The sequence below is a fragment of the Dipodomys ordii genome, unplaced genomic scaffold, assembly GCF_000151885.1.
Source record: "Dipodomys ordii isolate 6190 unplaced genomic scaffold, Dord_2.0 Scaffold99, whole genome shotgun sequence".
NCBI lineage: Eukaryota > Metazoa > Chordata > Mammalia > Rodentia > Heteromyidae > Dipodomys > Dipodomys ordii.
Genome location: NW_012267315.1, coordinates 5809961 through 5832861, shown reverse-complemented (window position 1 = coordinate 5832861; position 22901 = coordinate 5809961). Strand labels below are relative to the sequence as shown.

Here is a 22901-nt window from a genome sequence, read left to right as displayed (position 1 = left end):
AAAATATTACTCCCTGACTCAGGGAAGAAACAAATAAAATGTCCTGGTGAGTCAATATCACTTTAGATACCCAGGTTTTGGTATATTGATATCAGCCAGCTAAGAAGCTATAATCAAAGCTCACCAAACATACAAGAAAATAAATCATCAGATATAAGAGTCTCAGAAACAGTATCAAAATTAGACCTCCAAAGGATGAGAATTTAGAATCAGATTTTATAAATATTATAAAGAAACAAAAGATGAAATCATAAAAATGAACAAGCAATGAAGAGTTATAAGACATACTTGAAAAGATTACATTTGAACATGGAATTAAAAAATACACTTGCTAAAAATAACTCAATAGGTGCATAAAGAGTAAACAAAAGAGATTTATTTTACTGACATGAAGCAGAGTTGATGAACCAATCCAGAATGCAACCACAATGCAAATATATGCTAGAGATATAGAAGGGGGAAAGAGACAATCTACTATATTTCTATACAGAATTCCAGGAGAGAGAAACAAAAAACTGCAACAATTGAAGAAATTATTACTAAGAATTTCCCCAAGATGCAAAAAGATAAGCATCCACAGATGTATAGAACATAGTATTCACCCCAAGACAAATGGGTAAATCAAAGAAGTAAGCCTGTACCTAAACATGGTAGAGTGACTCTAAAAATTCAAGGACAAAGAACACAAGAAACAAGGATTAGAGAGGATAGACAGAAGATACCTCAATATCATGATGAAAGACAAAAGAAATAAAACAAAAAAGACTAGCTCCCAGTAGAAGGGGAAGAGAAGGGATAAAGAAGTATGAGGCTGGGTGCCTACACACTTGTGATCCTACTCAGGAGGCTGAGATCTGAAGTAAGATGTTGAAGCATGGCTAGGTGCAGTGGCTCATGCCAGTAATCCCAGTTATCTGGGAGGCATAGTTAAGAGAATTTAGGTTTGTGGCCAATCTCCACAAACAGGATCAATTCCAAGTACATGAAAGACTTCAATGTGCAAAATTGGAACACTTATAGAATATAGAGTAATACTTTTCCCCTATGTAGTTGAGAACTTAAAATAGTCCACACAACCCTAATCATACAAAATGATAATATCAAAATGAAGAATTTCTCTTCATCAAAGGACATCACAGAGTGAAAACAGACACACAGTGGAAGAAAATACTTGTTATATACATAACCAAAAGGGGAACGGTATTCACACTACATAGTATAAATAAAAGAGAAAAAGACAAACCAATAGGGAAATGACAAAAAGACTTTAACAGGCACTTCACAGATGAAATACAAATTGACAATCTGAAGAGAGTTTAAACCTTACAATCTGGGAAACGCAAATAAGTGATCTTATTTTCAAACTTTGAAACATAAACATTTTTAAATCTAAAAAGAAGTATTAGCAAGAACATAGATGAATGAGAACTTTATACACCAACAGCAGAAATCTAAATGATGCAACCACTTTGGAAAATAGGTATTATTTATAAAGAAGACTATTCAGTTTTTGAATAATTTATTAATTCTACTCCTAGATGTCATCAAGAGAAAACCTTAAACATGTAGATGTTGATACATACAGATACATACAGGAATGTACATAGCTGCAGGTTTCATAAAAATGAAAAGCTCTCTGAAAACAATCTAAATGTCTATTAACAAATAATGGAAAATGACTGGTGGTATATCTACAGTAGAATATCTATCATATATCATAGAAAACTTGATCATCAGTGCTACAGACAACAATATGGGTAAATCTTAGATTTATATAACTGAAGCCAGATGCTGGTGGCTCATACCCGCAATCCTAGCTACTCAGGAGGATAGGGGTTCAAAGCTAGCCCAGGCAGGAAAGTTCATGAGACTCCTATTTCCAATTAACAGCCAAAAAAACAGAAGTAGAGCTGTGGCTCAAAGTGGTAGAGCACAAGTCGTGAGTGAAAGAGCTTAGGGACAGTATCCAGGCCCTGAGTTCAAGCCCCATGATCAACAAAAAAAAAAGAAAAAAGAAAAAGAAAAATATAACTGAACAAAGCAAGAGTACCACTATATAACATTTTATTGAAAAGCTCAAACATAAAGAAAAATTGAAGAATATATTGTTTGGAGATAGATCCACAGCAAAACTGTAGAGCAAAAGAAGAGACTGCACAAAGCCAAGGCTGTATCACTCTTTCAAAATGACAGTAGGAGAGAACAAAAAAGGAATCTAAGAGTCTAAAGCAACAGCACAAGAAATGCTCTAATTCTTTCCTTTCTTTCTTCTTCTTCTTCTTCTTTTTTTATGGGAGAGAGGAGTTGGTTGTGGTTGTGGTTGTCTGGGCCTGGGCACGATCCCTGAGCTCTTCAGCTCCAGGTAAGCACTCTACCACTTGGGCCACAGTGCCACTTCCGGTTTTCTGGTGGTTAATTGGAGATGAGTCTCACGAACTTTCTTGTCCAGACTGGCTTTGAACTGTGATCCTCAGATCTCAGCCTCATGAGTAGCTAGGATTACAGGAGTGAGCCACCAGTATACAGCAGAAATGCTCTGATTCTTAAACTAGGTAATGGTTTTGTGGGTATTTACTTAATTTTTGAAATACAGTATATACATAGGTAAGTGGGTATATGCCCTATTTAAACCTAAGGAAACAAGACACTTGCCAAGCACCAGTGGCTCATACCTATAATCCTAGCTACACAAGGGACTGTGGTTTGAAGCCTGTGAGACTCTTATCTCCAATTAACTATCCAATAAATAAATAAAGGCCAGAAGTGGAGCTATGGCTCAAGTGGTAGATCACAAAAGCTTAAGGACAGTGCCCAAGCCCTGAGTTCAAACCTATGGGGACCAAAAGAAAATAAAAGAAGGAGGAAAAGAAATAGAATACTTAACACATTGGTTATCTTCTAAGAGGGGTTGAAGAGGCCTTCACTTTTTATTTTGTACCTTTCTGTGATAGTTTTCTCCCTCTGTGTGCGTATATATATAAACATATATGTGTCACACTAAAAATAAATAAACAATGACATCTCTTGAGTGAACTATGAGTTATGGTTTAATTTTCATCTTTACATTTTGTATTTGTTTTTTTTAAATAAATTCCTTTTCCTTAAACAAAAGAAACCCATAACAGATGTTTGTGAGTATTCACTTATCTAGGAACTACTACATCAAATGCCAAGAATGAGGAATACAGATTCCAGGTTTCATAAATGATTATAGCTACTTAAAAATATAGAACACCACAGTCAGAACAGACAGTAAATTCCATTTCAGACTCAATTTTTCACTATTTTTATAGCATTTTACATAGAAAATAAGCAGAGCTTAAATGACTTCAAGGTCATTTGGACTTCTAATTCAGCCAATTAGCTGGGGTTTTCCCCATTTGGGAAAAAAGTTAAGTATCACTATCACCAATAAATTAATTTATTCAACAATGATTTATATCCTTATTTTTTGTGTCAAAGTGATATGTTTTAAAAATCTTACTGTTACTCCTTCATGTTCTCTCCTCAGATGTCCTTTATTTTCTTGAGTGGACTTGGGTTCTGAAGAACTCAAATTCTGTGTATTTTCTACTTTTTGACCTAGAGATGTGAGAGGAAATCATTGACAAACAGAAAATTTTCAGAAGATAAAATAGCAAAATTTGTATTTAAAGGTAAAAATTAAATTTCAGATATCCTAAATATATATAAAGTAGGAGTTATGGGTCTGGCAAACTGGCAGCCTTAGGGTCTAATTCACTTATTAACCTGGCCTCTGGCCCACAGAGCAGGAATAGAGTCTACTGAATGCTGTTCACTATGGTCAATAGCACCTTTTGTGAACCAGGAGAATGTGACAAGAGCTGCCTGGGTTAGCTGTAGGATATCTCCATCTTATTTGAAAATAAAAACTCTCAAATGGAGAGAGAGAGAGATTATTTCAATATCTGAAAAGAGTATTACTACAAAGCCTATAAGCTCTAAAAAGATCATAAGAGAATTTACGAATAATTTGGGACCACTAAATTTGAAAAAAAACTAATATATGAACTAATTTCTAAAAAAAATCTGATTTTCAAAATTCAAAACAAGGAAAATCTAAATAGTCCTATAATTTTACATTTTTAATGTTTTTAACTAACAAAAAACTCTATATCATGTTTACCATGGACACATGCACACATTGTGATATAGCTAAATCAAGCTAATTAATACATACAGGTCTTATATATTCACCATTTATTTTTGTAATGACAGTATTTCAAAACTACTCTCTTAGCAATTTTCAAGCCACCATATTGTATAACAGATTTTTTTTTTTTTTGGTCGGTCGTGGAGCTTGAACTCTGGGCCTGGGCGCTGTCCCCAGGCTCTTCAGCTCAAGGCAAGCGTTCTACCACTTAAGCCACAGAGCCACTTCCGGTTTTCTAGTCGTTAACTGGAGATAAGAGTCTCACAGAGTTTCCTGCTCAGGCTGGCTTTGAACCACGATCCTCAGATCTCAGCCTCCTGAGTAGCTAGGATTACAGGCATGAGCCACTAGAGCCCGGCTGTATAACACATCTTCAAGCTCATTTTATGGTAAGTGAAATTTTGTCAAAATTCCAATAATGTTTATAAAATCTTCCTATAAGAAAACTCCAGGAAAACGTTTTTTAAAAATACTAGCAAATTCTGAAAAATAATATAATCAACCAATAAACCAACCAATATCAATTTCTTCCCTGCAGTGTTGGGACTCAGACTCATAGCCTCATGCGTAATAAGTGTCTCATCTCTGATGTATACTTACAAAACTCCTAATAATAATTCTATACAAAAACCTTCAGAGAATTAAAAAAAACAACCTTTCAGAAAATATATCTTTAGGCTGGTCCAAAGGTAGTGAGTTATCACAATTGATTGTTCACAGTCAGTTACAGAAAATATATCTTTACTGTATTTTCTTTTTTTTTTGGTTGGTCACGGGGCTTGAACTCTGGGCCTGGGCACTATCCCTGAGTTCTTCAGCTCAAGGTAAGTGTTTGAGCCACAGCATCACTTCTGGTTTTCTGGTGGATAATTGGAGATAAGAGTCTCAGGAACTTTCCTGCTTGGGCTGGCTTTGAACTGTAATCCTCAGATCTCAGCCTCCTGAGTAGCTAGGATGGCAGGTGGCGTGAGCCACCAGTGCCTGGCTAATAGCAAACATACTTTAAATGTGCTTTTGTATTGTTCAATACACAATTCACTGTTTATAGATGGAAACATCTGTCTCTGCTTTTCATCTTATTTCTGATATACATGGTAATAGAAACCATATATTTAAATGTTATTGGAAGTTTTTGTTTTTAGCCAGGCTTGTGGCACAAGCTTGCAATCCTAGCACTTTAGAGGCTAAGGTAGGAGAGTTGTAGGTTTAAGGCCAGCCTGGGCTATGTAGTAAGACCTTTTTGTTATTATCTTCAACCTCAACCTCAGTTAAGTTTTCAAGCTGCTAATAGACCTATCACAAGTTAATTTAGTTTTCTACTCTCATTTTCAACTTCCAGGCCTCTTCTCATACATCTTTCTCCCTCCCTCTCTCTTACCTCATTTGCTGCCCTTCAGCCTTAAACACTCTTCTCCTACCTACTCTGGTCACTCTAAATTCCCTTCTTAGTCCTCACCTTAAGTGTGAGCATCCATATGTGTAAAATTTAGTCACTGTGGTAATGAAAATATTTTATTGCCAGAAATTAGATCCTTGCAATAAAATTTAAAAATAAATTCACTTAAAGTGAACAGATTTAGAATAAATGTAGAAAGGAATACTACTTGCACTTCATCCTGCTCCTAGACAAAACTCTATGCTTCTGTATTAATAACTGAAGACATTGTGTACCCTGAGAAGAATCTGAGCACAGTGGCTCAGTAATGTCAGACGTGCTGCTGCTCCGAAGGACTTGATGCTGTCCCACCATGAGATGACCAGATTCAAATGCAGGTGAATTTTCTGTCTGCTGATACTCTTCTACTTCTGTGAACATTAACACAAAACATTCCAAGTTAGGAATCCAGACAATTAAACATATTTTCACTAGTTAAAACAATTGATGTAAAATTTGTAAGTTTTTTCACAAAATGTTTACAATAAGATAATCTACATTTACAGGATAAAGTTTCATATACTTGCTAACATTAATATTCCATTCTCTAAGAATATATTTTCTTCATTAGTTCTACTCAGCCTTTTGTTTTCAACCAAGAGAAATGGGCAGAGTGAAGAAGGCCACAAAAATGACATAGAACTCTAATGAAAGATTCAATGTTATGATTCCTAAAAATGTACAGAATGGTAATTGCCATTTGAGGAGTGTAGAAAGTCTCTCCTCTCTCTCTCTCTCTCTCTCTCTCTCTCTCTCTCTCTCTCTCTCTCACACACACACACACACACACACACACACACACACTAAAGAAAAGTGAAAGAAAATAGGAATTTCAACTTTACTATCCCTATTCCCTATTAACAGATTCACAATTGCACAACATAAGGATTTTTTTTTTGGTTGGTCATGGGCTTGAACTCTGGGCCTAGGTGCTGTCCTTGAGCTCTTCAGCCCACAGGATGCACTCTACCACTGGAGTCACAGCACCACTTTGGTTTTCTGGTGGCTAATTGGAGATAAGAGTCTCATGGACTTTCCCACCCAGGCTAGCTTTGAACCATATCCTCAGATCTCAGCCTCCAGAATAGCTAGGATTACAGGAATGAGCCACCGGTGCCCAGCTAATAAGGATTTTTTTTTAGTGGCTTTTATCACCACATATAAGCTGAACCAACCACTAAAGTACAAAAATGATCTACTGATAATTACAGATAATCAATATATACATAACATAAAATAGAAAACTATAGATGAGTTCTGACCGTTAAATAATTTCAGCTATATTCTCCAGAGAATATAGCTCATTTCTAAAATACAATACATCTTTTATTATTTTTGAGACATGGCTATAGTCTTTTTGCTTTTTTGTTTTTGAGATAGGGTCTTATATTTATGCCCAAGTACCTATCTGAATGTATCATCGAACTTAATGCTGAGAGGTCCTCTGACATCAGAGTCAAGCCTGTCTGCTCTTACGGTGAAGATAGCCTCTTCTGGATCTTACCCCACATACATATCCCCAGGTCTCTACAACTGGCACCTCTTTGACCTACTTGATACCCTTTCCTCTCTTTCTCCTGCTATTCACTCCTTAGGCTAACTTCAGTCTTGCTCTCTACCTTTCCTGCCCAAGCAAACCTAAGCACATTCTCTTACATCTTGCTGTGTAGCTAGCATCTCTTATGTCTTGTTATGTGGCTAGCATGTAAACACCACAGCTCTATTCCTTATTAGACTCATATTCACTGATGAAGTCATAAAACTTGCCATCCACGAAACTGTAACATCATATTTTTTAAAAACCTTAGTGACATGGTTCACTACCTCTAAACAGACTGACCAAAATTCAGCCTGAAATTATCTTCCATGGCTGTGACACTAGGGTTCTTTTACCTAAAATGGAGACTCACTGTTTCTAATCTGAACCATAAACTAAAGCAGTCTTACCTTAACTAAGAAGTTGTACATAGGATGATACTAAGTTTGATACAGAAGATTTCCACAAAGGGTTATTACTCTATTTTTTCGAGCAAAATGAAAATTCCAATTTGTAGTCCACTGATATACATATATACATATGAGAGAGAGAGAGAGAGAGAATTTTGCAGCTTGAACTCAGGGCTTGGACACTGTCCCTGGGCTTTTTACCCAAGGCCAGAACTCTACCAGTTGAGCCACAGCTCTACTTCTTGCTTTTTCAAAGATAAGAGTCTCACAGACTTTCCTACCCAGGCTGGCTTTGAACTGTAATTCTCAAATCTCAGCCTCTTGAGTAGCTAGGATTACAGACATGAGCCACAGGATCACAGCTTGAATTCAAGGTTTTTTAAAACTCAAAGTTTTACACTATAGTTTAAATCTGGATGTTAATGGATAGTCAGGATGACAAGAAGACATAGATTCATTAATATCTGATCTTTTCAGATTGATTTTACCTACTGCTTCTCATGTTCATTTTCCCAGAGGAAACAAAAGCATATGTGTATTATTTTTTTTTAATCTACCTACACATCTTAAAGCAGAACTAGGCCCTTTCACACATCTCCTTTCTAGGGTCTTCAGTGTTAGGCAACCCAAGCCAGCTAACACCTTGGAGCAAGTCCTTCAGGTTGTCTTTTTTTTTTATTGTTTATTCTAATTATCAAGACACTAAAATGTGGTGGGAGACCGTATTTGTTAATGAACCTACTTGTTTATCCAGTATCAGTAGAGGGAGCCCAAGAGCTTCCTAGCTTACAAAGGGAAAAAAAAGGTTGGCTAGTGCCCATTTTTATGGATAGTTGGAAGAGTGGTTTTTAGTCTCTTAAATCTACTGCCAAAAAGTGGTAGATGTTGGTTTCTGGGTATGAGTAGAAGCAAATATAAGCTGAGCCAACACTGGCGCTTTTTTTTGTAATCATAGATAAAAAACATCGCCATCTGGTGGGATGCAATACAGCCACAGTGCCATTGCTTCCAAATTAAGAGTGTCCCCACTGGTCCTCAGCACAGCAGACGGAGAAGAGTCTGCCACAACCAGCTGGTGTGCCTTCCCAACAAGCGAGCCTAATACAGCTTTTAAGGTTTTGTTTTTGTAAAACTGTCAGGAGGGACTTTTTAGATGGAAAAAGTCCAAGCCAGCAGAAATAATCCAAAGTGATGGTGATAGAAGCATTTGTTATTGGAATAGATGGAGAGAGCCACAGGGTTGAGTGTGTTGTTGGGTTGTGAGAGGCATGAGCTACTCTTACAATTAGTTGACTGTCAAGAGAAGTATGTGTGTGTGAGGAATTTCCACCTCCTATATATAAGCATACATACGTAAGACATTTTCAGTTTTTCTTAGGCCACAATTAAAATCCAATTTGATTAAGCGTACACTTCTTGATCCTTTTTTTTTTTTTTGTACTTTACATTAAGTTTGTACTCAACACAGGTTCTGTATAAATGGACAAGTTTCTCTTTTTGAACAGTTCTTGGGCTCCCTCTGCTGGCACATTATTTGTTAAGAAAGCAATTTATGTTACTCCCATTCTACAATGTCAGCTATATGGGTTGTTCTTTCAAAACAAATGAAAATTATTTTAGCACTGATATCAAAATTCTATTAGGATACAGGATAACAATCTGAGTTATAAAAAAGTTGTATGATAAATTTCAGATCTAATTCATCCTATGTTAACTTTTCACTTCAAAGACCTGAATTCGGGCTCAGATTCATAAACTCATTTACTCTCTTTAAAGCCAACTTAATCCCAATAGCTTATATTTTAAAAGTACTAATGGCTTTGTCTCTTGATGATATGTTACACAATTCTATTACTAAACCATACTTTCAAAAGCTCCATTCAAAACATCAGAAAAGTGATCAAATAAGAATTACTTAATTTTATTTTTTTCCCACTGAAGGAAGAGCCAGTATGATTAAATTAAACTGAGCATGTAGTCTCTTCAGTAGCTTCTATTTTCTCCAGATGTCTGACTACTTTTCAAAGCGGTTTCACTTACTCTTTAATCTAAGGCTTCTTTAATCAAAGCCTTCTTTATTAAATGGAGTGAAGCTCATTCTTTAGTAACCAATGTACTGGGTTCCATTTACCCCTCATACAAATTTGCACAAGCAAAATTAAGTGTCTAATTTCTTAATTGTTAAAACATCGTGCATGATAACAACTAGACATGGTGAAAAGTACAGGACATTTATATCCACTCAACACCTGAGGTCAAGCCTTTCAAAAACAAACCAGTCTAGGTCCTAACAATATTTCCTTGGAGCCTATGAAAAGATGCAGAAGCAGCTAAACAGAGCCTTTCCTTAGGTCCCCAGCCCTAACCCATTTTAAGATCAGGAAAGATGACTCCTCCAATTACTAGAATTACAATATTCCCCAAAGAAAAACAAAATCTACCATCTGCACAGCCTGCAAAGGCTACAGGCTGATAAATGTCTCAACATAAAAGAATGATTAAAAAAAAAACCTGCAAAAAAAGCCAGAAGGAGGGCTGGGAAGGTGGCTCAGTGGTAGAGTGCTTGCCTTGCATGCATGAGGCCCTGGGTTCGATTCCTCAGCACCACATAAGCAAAAAGAAAAAAACCTGAAGTGACGCTGTGGCTCAAGTGGTAGAGCGCTAGCTTTGAGCTGAAGAGCTAAGGGATAGCGCCCAGGCCCAGAGTTCAGGCCCATGACCGGACCAAAAAAAGAAACTTAAAAAAAAAAAGCCAGAAGGAGCTGTTCTCACAAAGGAAAGAAAGGAGAATATCCCAACTGCCAAGGCTACTTCAAAAATATGACTGTGTCTATAGCCACCTAATCTTTGATAAGGGAGCTAAAAAAATAGAATAGAAGAAAGACAGCCTTTTCAGTAAATAGTGCTGGCAAGGTTGCTTAAACACTTGTAGAAAACTAAAGCTAAATCACCAGAATCAACTCCAAATGGATCAAAGACCTCGAAGTAAAAGCAGACACCCTAAAAACATTACAGGAGGGCATAGGAGAAATTCTAGGGCTCCTTGGCACAGGCCGAAATTTTCTTAATGAAGACCCAGAAACACAACAAATCAAAGAAAGGTGGGACAAATAGGATTGCATGAAATTGCAGAGCTTCTGCATGGCAAAGGACATAGCTATCAAGATCAATAGAAAGACCACGGATTGGGAGATCTTCACTAGCCATACAATGGACAAGGGTCTCATATCTAAAATATACTTGGAACTCAAAAAATTAAATCCCCCAACAACAAATCCTCAAAGAAACAACCATTAATAAGTGTGCTAAAGACTTAGAGACTTCTCTCAAGGAAATAAATATGGCCAATAGACATATGAAGAAATGCTAAACTTCTCTAGCTATAAAAGAAATGCAAATCAAAACAACATTGAGATTCCACCTTACCCCAGTTAGAATGGCTATAATCAAGCAATCTAATAACAACAGATGCTGGAAGGGATGTGGCCACAAAGGAACTCTATTGCATTGTTTGTAGGAGTGTAAACTTGTTCAACCACTTTGGAAAGCAGTCTGGAGGTTCCTCAAAATGGAAAGAGTTGGAGAAAATTATACTAAGTGAAGTAAGCCAGGCTCAAACAAACATAGGTCCCATGGTTTCCCTTATTTGCAATAACTAGTATACGTCTAGGATAATCTTATCAGGAAAGTAGAAAAGGTCAAAAGCTATGCACACATGAGCATATGAGATGGTGCTAAGTGAAATGAACCCCAAGATAGGGACACATAAGTACGTTGTTTTCAACGTACTTATAATGTACAATGATATGATTATTTTGTTTCTTTTGAAAGTTTTCCCCCTATGATATAACCTGCTTTCACTGTATTTGATTCCAGTGCCCTGCATCTTATATATACATCTTTCTAATTTGGGGAGGGAAATAACAAAATGCTGAAATAAGGATACAGGTTGACCCATTGTAACAATGAGATGTACAAGACACTATGTTGAAAACGATCTTTACAACTTTGGGGGTGGGGGGAAAGGGAGAAGTTGGGGAGGTGGGGAGGGAAGGGATGGCTGAGGAAAAACAAAGGAGGGGGGAACAATGCTCAAGAGGAAATGTACTCATTACCTTACTCATGTAACTGTAACCCCTTTGTATAGTATCTTTACAATAAAAAATATATATTAAAAAATGTAACTGTGGCCAGGCGCTGGTGGCTTACACCTGTAATCCTAGCTACTCAGGAGGCTGTGATCTGAGGATCGCGGTTCAAAGCCAGCCCAGGCAGGAAAGTCCATGAGACTCTTATTTCCAATAAACCACTCAGAAAACCGGAAGTGGCGCTGTGGCTCAAGTGGTAGAGCACTAGCCTTGAGCTGAAGAGCTGAGGAACAGTGTTCAGGGCCAGAGTTCAAGCCCCATGACCGACCAAAAAAAAAAAAAAGGTAACTGTGGTCTTATTAATGAAAATCAGTGTCTATGACTCTTCTAAAATATAAATAATTCTCCCAAAATTCTGTTGCCACCAAATTGAGTCCCCAAAGACTCATAACATACAATAGTGACTGAAGATAAATAATTTTCTATTGCTCTGATTATTTAAACAAGTATTTAAACAAATAGTTACATGAGTCAGAAACAAAAACAAGAACTGTAGAACTGTACCTCAAGTAAAAATAAAATTAACAATCATTGAAAGTATAAGAAAAAACATTGTTAGGAACTAAAATTAAAATTATCTGTATGTTATTTAGCAACAAATTAGCATGATATGTGTATATACTTGAATTTAAGTTGGAGTACTAATTCAGTACTCTAATATGCCAATCAGCCAACAAGGTACTAAGGACTAATAAACACTTCCTTTGGCCCACTGTTTTGACAAGTTAAAAAGGACACGGTCATCATTTTAGATAATAATGAGCAATTTGGCACCAGACTAAGAAATTCATTCCTATAAATAATCAGATGAAACAGAGCAGCAGATTTTTCTCAAAGTAATTATGTCCTAAGTTTCACTGCTCTTGAAACTATAAAACCACGAATAAGGATGATAAAGGCAGGACCAGTCTGCATCATTTCACTAGAATTTCAAGGTTCCACCCTTAAAACCATTGATATTTAGAGCTGGATAATTCTTTGTTGTAAGGATACTTGGCCACATCTCTGGCTTTATCTACCAGATGCCAATGGCACCATCTCACTATCTAACAACCAAAACACCTCCAGACATCCGAATTGTCCCCAAGGTTACAAGAAACAAATCTCTGCTCTAAATATTCAACTACTATGAGAAACATACAAATATACGAGAACTAAGAATCTGAGCAAAATAAAATGAAACCCTAAATAAGAAGAGTTCCAAAATAAAATTACTAACAGAAAGTTTTTTTGTATGTGAGAACATATTCCAAAAAACTAGTAAAAAGTTTAAATGAAACAATATAGAAATAAAAGAGATTATAAAATTTATCACCATGAAAAGAATTACTTCTGTGTACTAGCCAACAGGGAACAAAATTATTTTAAAGACTTTAGTAGTCACCTCTCAACAGTAGCATTTTCAGAAAACCAAATATTCAAGCAGTTAACACTCATGAGTAATTAAACTGATAGGGACCATTTCACCATATACCATTTTTATTGTGTTTCACCCCAGTTTTAACTAGAGATAAAAGGCTTTCTAAGAAACAGTAAAGGCTTAGTAAAATGAACCTCTTTCCTCATATTCTGTAAATTAAACAATACAATATTTTGCATACCAATCAGAGGACTAAAGCTTTCATTTACTCTTGCCAAATTACAATGCAACATGATTTAGTGCAATGCACACCTACAGTTAGGCTATCTCCAATATTAAAAACAAAACAAACAAAATCTAAACTGGGTGCTGGTGGCTCACGCTTTTGATCCTAGTTATTCAAGAGACTGAGATATGAGGATCACAGTTTGAAGCTAGCCCAGGCAACAAAGTCTAAGACTTTTATTTTCTTATTTCCTATTAATCTTCCTCCTGCCCTCCCTTCCTCCCACTACTTCCTCCCCAACACACACACACACACACACACACACACACACACACACACACACACACAGAAGTAGAGGTATAGCTCATGTGGTAGAGCATTAACCTTCAGCAAAACAGCTAAGAGACAATGCCTAGGATCTGAGTTCAAGCCCCAATATCAATCTATATATCAAATTATTAAAAATAAAAACAGCATGAAAACATTTCCATGTTCAGTAAGGAGTCTACTCATCCTAGAATCACTGCTAACTACTAGAATAGCCATAATTATTCACTGTAGAGAAGTAAATTATTATATTTATTTATTTTTTTTTTGTTGGTCGTGGGGCTTGAACTCTGGGCCTGGGCGCTGTCCCTCAGCTCTTCAGCTCAAGGCGAGCGCTCTACCACTTGAGCTACAGTGCCACTTCCGTAAATTATTTTATTGAGATAATTAAGCCTAAATCACTTTTAGTCACTTTCGGTATTATAATACCTATTTTTATATCTGATACACAATAAGTAATTCATATTTATGATGCAAAATGGGATGTATTAATTTTTTAACATATTGGTTAGTAATCAGATCAAGTTAATTTACATATGTATTGCTTTAAACTTTTATTATTTTTTATGGTGAGTGCATTCAAAATCCTCTCTTCTAAGTATTTTAGGATACATAATACATCATTGTTAACTATATTCATCTTAATATGCCAGGAGCTGCAACTTCCTAACAAAAAATGCATAAATTCACTTTCAGTTGGCTGAATTCCAGGAAAAAAATATTTGTTTTTAAACATTAGCACTTTCTAGTTTTATCTTCCCTCTCCCCCATAAAAGCCTTAAATATCAGCATAAATTTGATAGCCAGTGAGTCATGGAAGTTGTTCACCACCTAAATACTACTGAATATCACCTATGAAAATAATTATCACTATTCTTTGGCAAGTATAACAGTGTCAAACATATATATTATGTGTGGGCATTAACAAAGGAAGTAAGATCCCGAAAACCAGCGGCAGAGACCTGAGGGCATTTATGGACATAAGAGATGCATTACAGTACCTGACAGTCTGTGAGAGCAAGAGGAGTAAGAGAGACCAGGTAAGAGAGCGCTCACGGTGTGAAGGAGGAGCGGGACGCTTTTAGTAGCAGGCAAAGCCTCAGAAAGGTGGACACAGTTGCTGATAGACTGGCTTCGCTTAGCTTCCAGGAGAGATAAAGTAATAAATACATCAGAAGCACATCAAGACCTTTCACTACTTTATTTTTTTTTTCTGGGCTGTCTTGAAATATGTAAAGGAGGTCATTTTAAACTTTAAAGGAAGTCAGAGTAAATGGCAGTATTTAATCACAGCCTCTAAATACAGCCAACTTTCAGTCAGTCTCTGTAATGTCTTAAAAGAATGGGCAATCCACAAAGAGTCAATTTTAGTTGGAATGCTTTGTAGATTTAGTCTTCCCTTTTCTGCTGTATATTGGGTCCACATTAAAGTTGTTTATTCAGACAGACACTGTAATTAGATTTCTTTTTTTTCCTTTCCTAAAGGATATACAACAAAAATACTATAGTAAGAGAGCAACAATCTGCCCCAAGATAAAAATTCTTCCACAATAAATAATTCAAAAATTGGTTAACTGAGAGCTGACTGTATTCAAAAGCAAATCACTTAGTAAATCATATATCCTAAAAGCTCAAGAACATCTGAAAGTAAAGATAAACAGTAAAAGATTTGGTGTTTAAAAAAAAGGCCAAATATCTATGAAACCTATCTTTTTATATCATATTTTATGCTTATAAAACCCATCCCATATTTTTTTGGTATCAACATTATGATCCTCTTAAGATTTTTAATCACTGCTGAAAAAATAAAATAAATAGTTGGGAAGTGGAGAGACAAGGAAGAGTTCATCACAATCAATAAAATTGAGTTTACCCTTAAAACAAATCATAAGGCTTTCTTTGTTGTTGTTTTATTATTAACATACCTTTATTTGACATTGAAGTAAAACTACTAATGGTAGTAGCACATTTGCAAAAAGTAGCACAGCTTTTTACAAGTTCTTTATGAGAATTTCCAGTATTGATGGATGTATATGAGGTAATAAAGGGCAACTTCAATGTAAGTATCAAACTGACTCAGCTGCTAAAAGCTTTGTTCATCTCTCAGTATGTCAGAGACTTTTCATTTCAGTGTTGTTTAAAAACCAAAAAAAAAAAGACAAAAAAACCCTTTCCTTTATAAATCAAAGAATTGTTCATTCTTCCAATGATCACTGATCACAACAATTTTTTTGGTATTAGGGATTGAACTTACTCAGAGCCAAGTTTTTGCCTTAGTTTTAGTTTTCAGATAGCATCTCACTTCTGCTAGAGTGGCCACAGACCATGATCCTACTATCTCCACTTCTTACTGTAACTGGGATGACAAGTGTACACCCAGCTTCTTTTTTTTTTTTTTTTGAGATGTGGTCTAACTTTTGCCTGGGCTGGCCTCAAACCATGACCCTTCCTATCTCTGCCTCTCTTATAGCTGGGGTTAAAGGCATGTGCCATCATGCTTGTCCCACCAGAAACTTTAGAAATAATAAAATATTGGATGTCTTTTTTTAAAAATGTCATAAGTATATATTTTATTTTTTTTGGGGGGGGGTCCAGTTGTGGGGCCTGAACTCTGGGCCTGGGCGCTGTCCCTCAGCTCTTCAGCTCAAGGTTAGCGTTCTATCACTTGAGCCACAGCGCCACTTCTGGCTTTTTTCTTTGTGCTTATGTGGTACTGAGGAATCGAACCCAGGGCCTCAGGCATGCAAGGCAAGCGCTCTACCACTGAGCTACCTTCCCAGCCCCAATATTGGATGTCTTATGTGGAAGTTTAATCCTTTTTTGTTTTATATTTTAGAAAATATGAGAACAATAGAACTCTTACCACCATTTATACTTAGGTTTGTCTTCTATTTAAAACTCCTTTCCAAGTCTTTTAAGTATATTTTCAATTAAAAAAAAGTCAGTACTCTGTAATTACATTTTCCTAATGTCATCACTAGTAGTATTTTCTCTACCCAACTGAAATTGGTGAGCCTAATTATTATATGATAATCTAAAACTATCCTCTTACTATGATTATGAAAATAAAGTTACTTTCTATTGAATCTTCCATAACAATCATTGCTGCCTTAATGATTATTGCTAATTACTCTTTTCAGCTTCAGAAGCTATTGTTCTCTCATAAAAAAGTAGCCTCTTCGCAAATAAAACTCTACCATCAAACTATTCTATGTTTCCTAAAAGAAGAAAAGGAAAGCAAGCTACTATACCACATAAAAATGAACTATATAAGTAGGATGCAGGCAGCTCATGCCTTCAATCCTAGCTACTCAGGAGACTGAGATCTGAGGATTGGGATTTTTTAAGCTAGCCTGAAGCCAGCCTGGGCATGCAAGTCTGAGACAAAATTACCCCCTAAAAGCCAGAAGTCAAGCTGTGGCTCAAATGGTAGAGCAAAAGAAGCTCAGGGACAATGCCCAAGCCCTGAGTTCAAGCCTTAGGACCAGAACAATGAACAACAACAAAACAGAAAAAAAATCATGTAATTTGAGGGTAGGGATAAAAGGGGGAAAATGAGGGAGGATGAAAAAAGGGAGAACACTGATGAAGAAGCATTTAACCTGATTTATGGAATTGTAACCACTTTGTACTACTACTTAATAGTTTAAAAAAAGAATAAAACAGAGTCTGGGTATGGTGGTATATACCTATAATCCCAGCTATTCAGGAGATAAAGATAAGGAGGATCACAGTTTAAAGCTAGCCAGGCCCAAAACTAGTGAGACCTTTATCTCAACAAGTAAGTTGGGCCTGTGGTACTAGAGGCCAGTAGTCTTAACTACTTGGAAGGGGTGGTAGGAAGACTGTGTGGTCCAAGGCCAGCCCTGGGAAAAAAAAGCCCTACACCCTATCTGAACAACAGCTTTAAATGAGAATGGTTAGAGATAAGAAAAATGAGAGAGGACTTCCACAGCAAGCACAAGGCCCTCTATTCAAATTATAGTACTGACAAATGAGAGTACTAAACAAAATCACTGATGTTTAGTCCATGTAGATTATTTTCATAAAATAACGTCATTAAAATTCCAAAAACAATTTGTTGTATTAGTATCAGGACATATAATATTTTATAATTACAAAATGTAATAGGAAGTAATGCACATATATATCCTAACATATATGTGTAATAGCCATAAAATAGATTTGCCCAATTATATTCATTACCAAAAGTAATTGCTCCATTTTTTTAAAATTTAACTAATCTTACAAAAACCAACCTCAATTTTTTTTTTTGGGGGGGGCAGTCAGTTGAACTCTGGACCTGGGCACTGTTCCTGAGCTCTTCAGCTCAAGGCTAGCACTCTACCACTTGAGCCACAGCACCACTTCTGGTTTTCTGGTAGTTTATTGGAAATAAGAGTCTCACAGACTTTCCTACCTGGGCTCACTTTTAACTGTGATCCTCAGATCTTAGCCTCCAGAGTAGCTAGTATTACAGGTGTCAGCACTGACCTCTGGCTAACCTCATGATTGGTTTGTTTTGTTTTGGTAGGTCATGGGGCTTGAACTCTGGGCCTGGGCACTATCCCTCAGCTCTTCAGCTCAAGGCTAGCACTCTACCACTTGAGTGACAGCACTACTTCTGAGTGGTTTATTGGAGATAAGAGTTTCATGGCTTTTCCTACCCAGGCTGGCTTTGAACGGAGATCCTCAGATCTCAGCCTCCTAAGTAGCTAGGATTACAGGCGTGAGCCACTGGGGTGCCCCCTTTAAACTCATGATTTTTAAGTATATATTCTACAAAAACCTTTATAGGATTTTCAAAAGTTCTTGTTTATCCATTGTTGTGCCATCTCTGATCCTGAGAGCACTGATAGACATAACCTCGCTGCCATAATTACTCTGAATTCTGTTGGCTAAAAATGTCTGTTGAAAATTAAATGCCACCGCTTATAAGGCAAAATTTTATCCAAATACTGGCACATGAAATATACATAATGCACATAATATACTGTCATTAACATGTGAGAATAAACTTTAAAGTATTTTGAGCCATGAAATTAGTTTTAATTGGGACTCAAGGTTAGTGAGGACAGCAAGAAGTCTGGGAAGCTCAGGCAGGATGGCCTCTTTGCCACAAACTTTTGATTGCTTTCTTTGAAGGATCCAGTAGTAGAAGAAAGGATCTTTTAGCATTGGAACTAGAGGGCAAATGAATGAATGAACATCTTCAAAAGCTACTTGTCAGAAATAGTGTCTGTCTTCAAAGAGAGAACAAAGAAAAACAAGAAATGAAATAGGAGGTGCAAGTAAACGCATTGATAATTTACCAGCAAATGCCACAGAGAAAACAGGATTTTAAACCACCTACATTAGGCTTTTAATAAGCACTGAAAATGGTAGGCTGGAACAAATCTTTGTCTTAGGATAAAAAAAATAACATGCTTTTCTGAAGACAGAATACTGACTACCAGCTGTACTTACATGGTATCACTGATGAGAAAAACTACAGGAAAGTGATATATAGTTGTTTTAAACCTAAATCATGGGAGTAAAAAAGATTAACTACAATATAAAAGCACTTTTTAGAAGATTTCTATTTTTAATTTTAGGAGTAAAATGTAGCAAAGCAGTCTGATTAATTGGAAGTAATCTTGTTCATTCAAATATTATGAAGATAATTTCTACAGACATGCAAAGCTCAAAATTTCAAAGCAAAAAAAAAGAACACATCTCTATACTTTCTTTTATTTTTCATTTCATTTTATTTTATTGTAAAGATGCTGTACAAAGAGGTATAGCAAGGTAATAAGTACATTTCCGGTCATCTTCTTTTTCTTTGTCAGAACTGGTTACCACATACTTTTAACATTAACACTGCTTGGCAACAACAATGATGCAACTCATAGTACACTTGTCAGGAATCTGTTTTCCTTAAGGTCCAAACAAGCATCTCTTTTCTCTATTTTGCAAATATCTCAATGTTAACACCTTAAGTTAACAACAGAAGATGTAGAAATAAATAGAATATTTAAGAATAAATATAAAAAACTATGATTTGAAAAGTAAACAGCAGAGAAAGTTGAAAAGATAAAGTGACAGTTCACTTAATAAAAGGTTGAATATTTAAAAGGTCTAAAGTATTAAGTATAAAGCCTATTACTTAATAGAAGGTCTAATACTTAAATAAAGGTCTAATATTTAAATTCTAAGTTGAATTTCAAACAATTTTGTCCTGTGAACTCATATTAGATAATAATTAGCTCTTTGAGAAGTAATTAAATAAATGTTTACCAGATGCTTTTTGACGAACAATATTTCTTGCCTTCTCAACTCCTGGGGCTCCAGATGTGGTAGCACTCCTAAATCGCATTGGCTCAGTCACATCTGGGTGGCTCCGCCAGCTGAGAGAAAAGGATCTCCCCACTGTGGTCCCTTTCTGAGAATCTAAAACACAACCTGAAAAAGAATAAGGAAAGTAAAAAAGGTCCAAGTGAGAGAATGAAATCCAAAAATAATACAAAATTCTATTTTGGGAAATCTACAAAACAATACAGGATTGCAATCTGAGATTCAACTTTTTTCCTATTGCTTTAGTCAATTATTTCAATGAAAGGTTAAATACCCAAAAGAAACATATAAGGAAGAAGAAAGGGTGGCTTTCTGCACAAGAATTATGTACTAGGGACAGCCACCTGTGACTTGTTTCCGGGTTCCTCTGTCTGTTTTGTGTTTTTACTTAACAGTTAGGTATTTCTCTAGTGAATATTTACCTTTTAACAATTAAAGTGATATAAAACTATCTGTCATGCTCATTTTAAAAATAATTTGTTCTGGGAGCTGGGAAGGTAGCTCAGTGGTAGAGTGCTTGCCTTGCGTGCATGAGGCCCCGGGTTCAATTCCTCAGCACCACATACGCAGAAAAGGCCAGTAGTGGTGCTGTGGCTCAAGTGGTAGAGCGCTAGCCTTTAGCTGAAAAGTTGAGGGATAGTACCCAGGCCCAGAGTAGAAGCCCAACGACTGGCCAAAAAAAAAAATTGTTCTGTAGCATTCTGAAAAGTGTTTGCCTTCCTAATACTCATCATTTATGTCTTCACAGATCAGTTTGCACAATGGGTATGGGGAAAATATTGGGTAGTGGTGGTAGTGGTGGTGGTGGTGGTGGTGGTGGTGGTGTGTGTGTGCACATGTACATGTGTGTTTAACCTGGAGGCAGGGAACATAATTTGAGTAAGCAAAGTATTATCTCCCATTTTAGCTCTTCCATATTCTACACTAGAAGGTCTCCTTAGCCTGGTTAAACTCTTCTTCTGGACTGAGAATTGCTGTCTTAGACAGGGCCTATGTTTGAAAGTACCTTCAGCCTCTCAGGTCCTGGTTTAGGGAGAGGCTCAGAGCTGTGAAAAGGGATAAGGCAGTAAGGGCCCAAGCTCTTGACTCCCTGTCTTATTTTAATGCCAAATACCACCTAATTTATGTTTTTTCAAAAGGGGATCTGTTCAGCTTCAACTGGAAAGGGGAAAAAACTAAAAGGACTTGCTGCTAAAAATAAGTTAGGAAATCATTACATTGCACAGTGTAACTCTAAACTGTTCCACTGGAATGCCAGTGGCTTCTTTGTTTTGACTTCTTATGCATTTGCTTTTATTAACTGTGGCTTTAGCAAGCCATCCTCAGGCTACAATGAAGACATAACAGACTAAGTCACACACACACACACACACACACACACACATACACACACGTGTGCGACATGTGGCTTGTTCAATCCCTTATGAAATGTCACGCACTAATAATGGGTTAGATATATAAATATTCATTCATCAGTCTCATTCCAATTGTAAAAATCCCAAAGAGTGGAAATACCTTTGCCTCGCTGCTTCTTTTCCTTTTGCTCACTTAATTTATCCAGAGGTAGATTTGTTAACTCAACTCCATAAACAGTTCTTGCAAGCACTGCGGTCAAAGAGTCCATGATGTTGGCCCACTCGTTGATGAGTTCCTCCCATTCAGTGAGAGATGACAGTACACCAAGAAAGTCATCCCACAGCTCCCGAGAAATGTACACACAGAGGTTTGCTCGGATCCAAGCCACAATAAGCGTCTAAAACCAACAAGCAACAGAGAATTCAATTGGAAAAAAGATAATTTTTAACAAAATATTTCAAGCTGTATTTAAAAAGTAAGTTTTAAAATTAAAAAGTTAGCCAGGTGCCGGTGGCTCATGCCTATACTCCTAGCTACTCAGGAGACTAGGATCTGAGGATAGCGATTCAAAGCCAGCCCAGCCCAGGCAGGAAGGCTGTGAGACTCATCTCCAATTAACCACCAGAAAACTGGAAGTGGCACAGTTGCTCAAGTGGTAGAGCACTAGCCTTGGGTTGAAGAGCTGAGGAACAGTGCCCAGGCCCAGAGTTCAAGCCCCCTTGACTGACAAAAAATAAATTAATTAATTAATTTAATTTAATGAAAAAGTAGTTCGGGATGATGTTTTTCCTAATCATGAACAATTATTATTAACTCATCAAAATAGTTATCACTATGAACAGTTATCAATCCAATATTGCTTAGAGCATGAGGCTGGTCCTGGCTATATTTAATAAGACAAAGCCCTCTACAACTACTCTGGCTTTCCTGACTCAGTTTTTGCTTTCACTCCACAGTTGTCATTTCAAACATCATCCTTTATAGATGAACATTCAACCTACTGTTTCCTCTTGATTTTTAGCAGATGGGCTCATTGTAAACTTAGAAATAAGAAAGCCTTCAATCTCAGCCTGCAAGACCAGCATGCTTATCTGGATTCGACCAATATAATTGCCTCTACTTACATTCTGGATCTCATCCTCATAATCTTTATCTTCTGTTAACTCTTCCCATTCTCATCCATGAAGCAGATTCATCCTCTAGGTAAAGCCCTCTTCTTTCTCTTTCACAATCAAACTTTTTTTTTCTTTTCATTTTTTTTGTCATCATGGGGCTTGAACTCTGGGCCTGGGCACTGTCCCTGTGCTCTTCAGCTCAAGGCGAGTGCTCTACTGCTTGAGGCACAGCAATACTTCTGGTTTTCTGGTGGTGTATTGGAGATAAGAGTCTCACGGAGTTTCCTGCTCAGGCTGGCTTTGAACAGTGATCCTCAGATCTCAGCCTCCTGAGGAGCTAGGATTACAGGCATGAGCCACCAGCGCCCAGCTTTTTCAAAGTCAAACTTCTTTTTTTTTTCTTTTTTTTAAAATTTTATTTTATTTTATTTGTGAACATACTGTACAGAGGGGTTACAATTACATGGGCAGGATAATGCG

The 22901-nt window shown here is 36.7% G+C and overlaps 1 protein-coding gene across 1 annotated transcript in view; it reads right to left on the bottom strand.

Annotated features, from left to right (window-relative positions):
• Positions 1 to 22901, bottom strand: part of Ralgapa2 (Ral GTPase activating protein, alpha subunit 2 (catalytic)) — a 304448-nt gene that overhangs the window by 186962 nt on the left and 94585 nt on the right. Inside the window, exons 15-18 of the mRNA XM_013027112.1 lie at positions 21466 to 21703; positions 19894 to 20058; positions 5846 to 5980; positions 3485 to 3582 (exon numbers count right to left, since the gene is read on the bottom strand). Of these exons, the coding sequence (XP_012882566.1) occupies positions 3485 to 3582; positions 5846 to 5980; positions 19894 to 20058; positions 21466 to 21703 (636 nt within the window). The remainder of the gene's footprint in view (positions 1 to 3484; positions 3583 to 5845; positions 5981 to 19893; positions 20059 to 21465; positions 21704 to 22901) is intronic.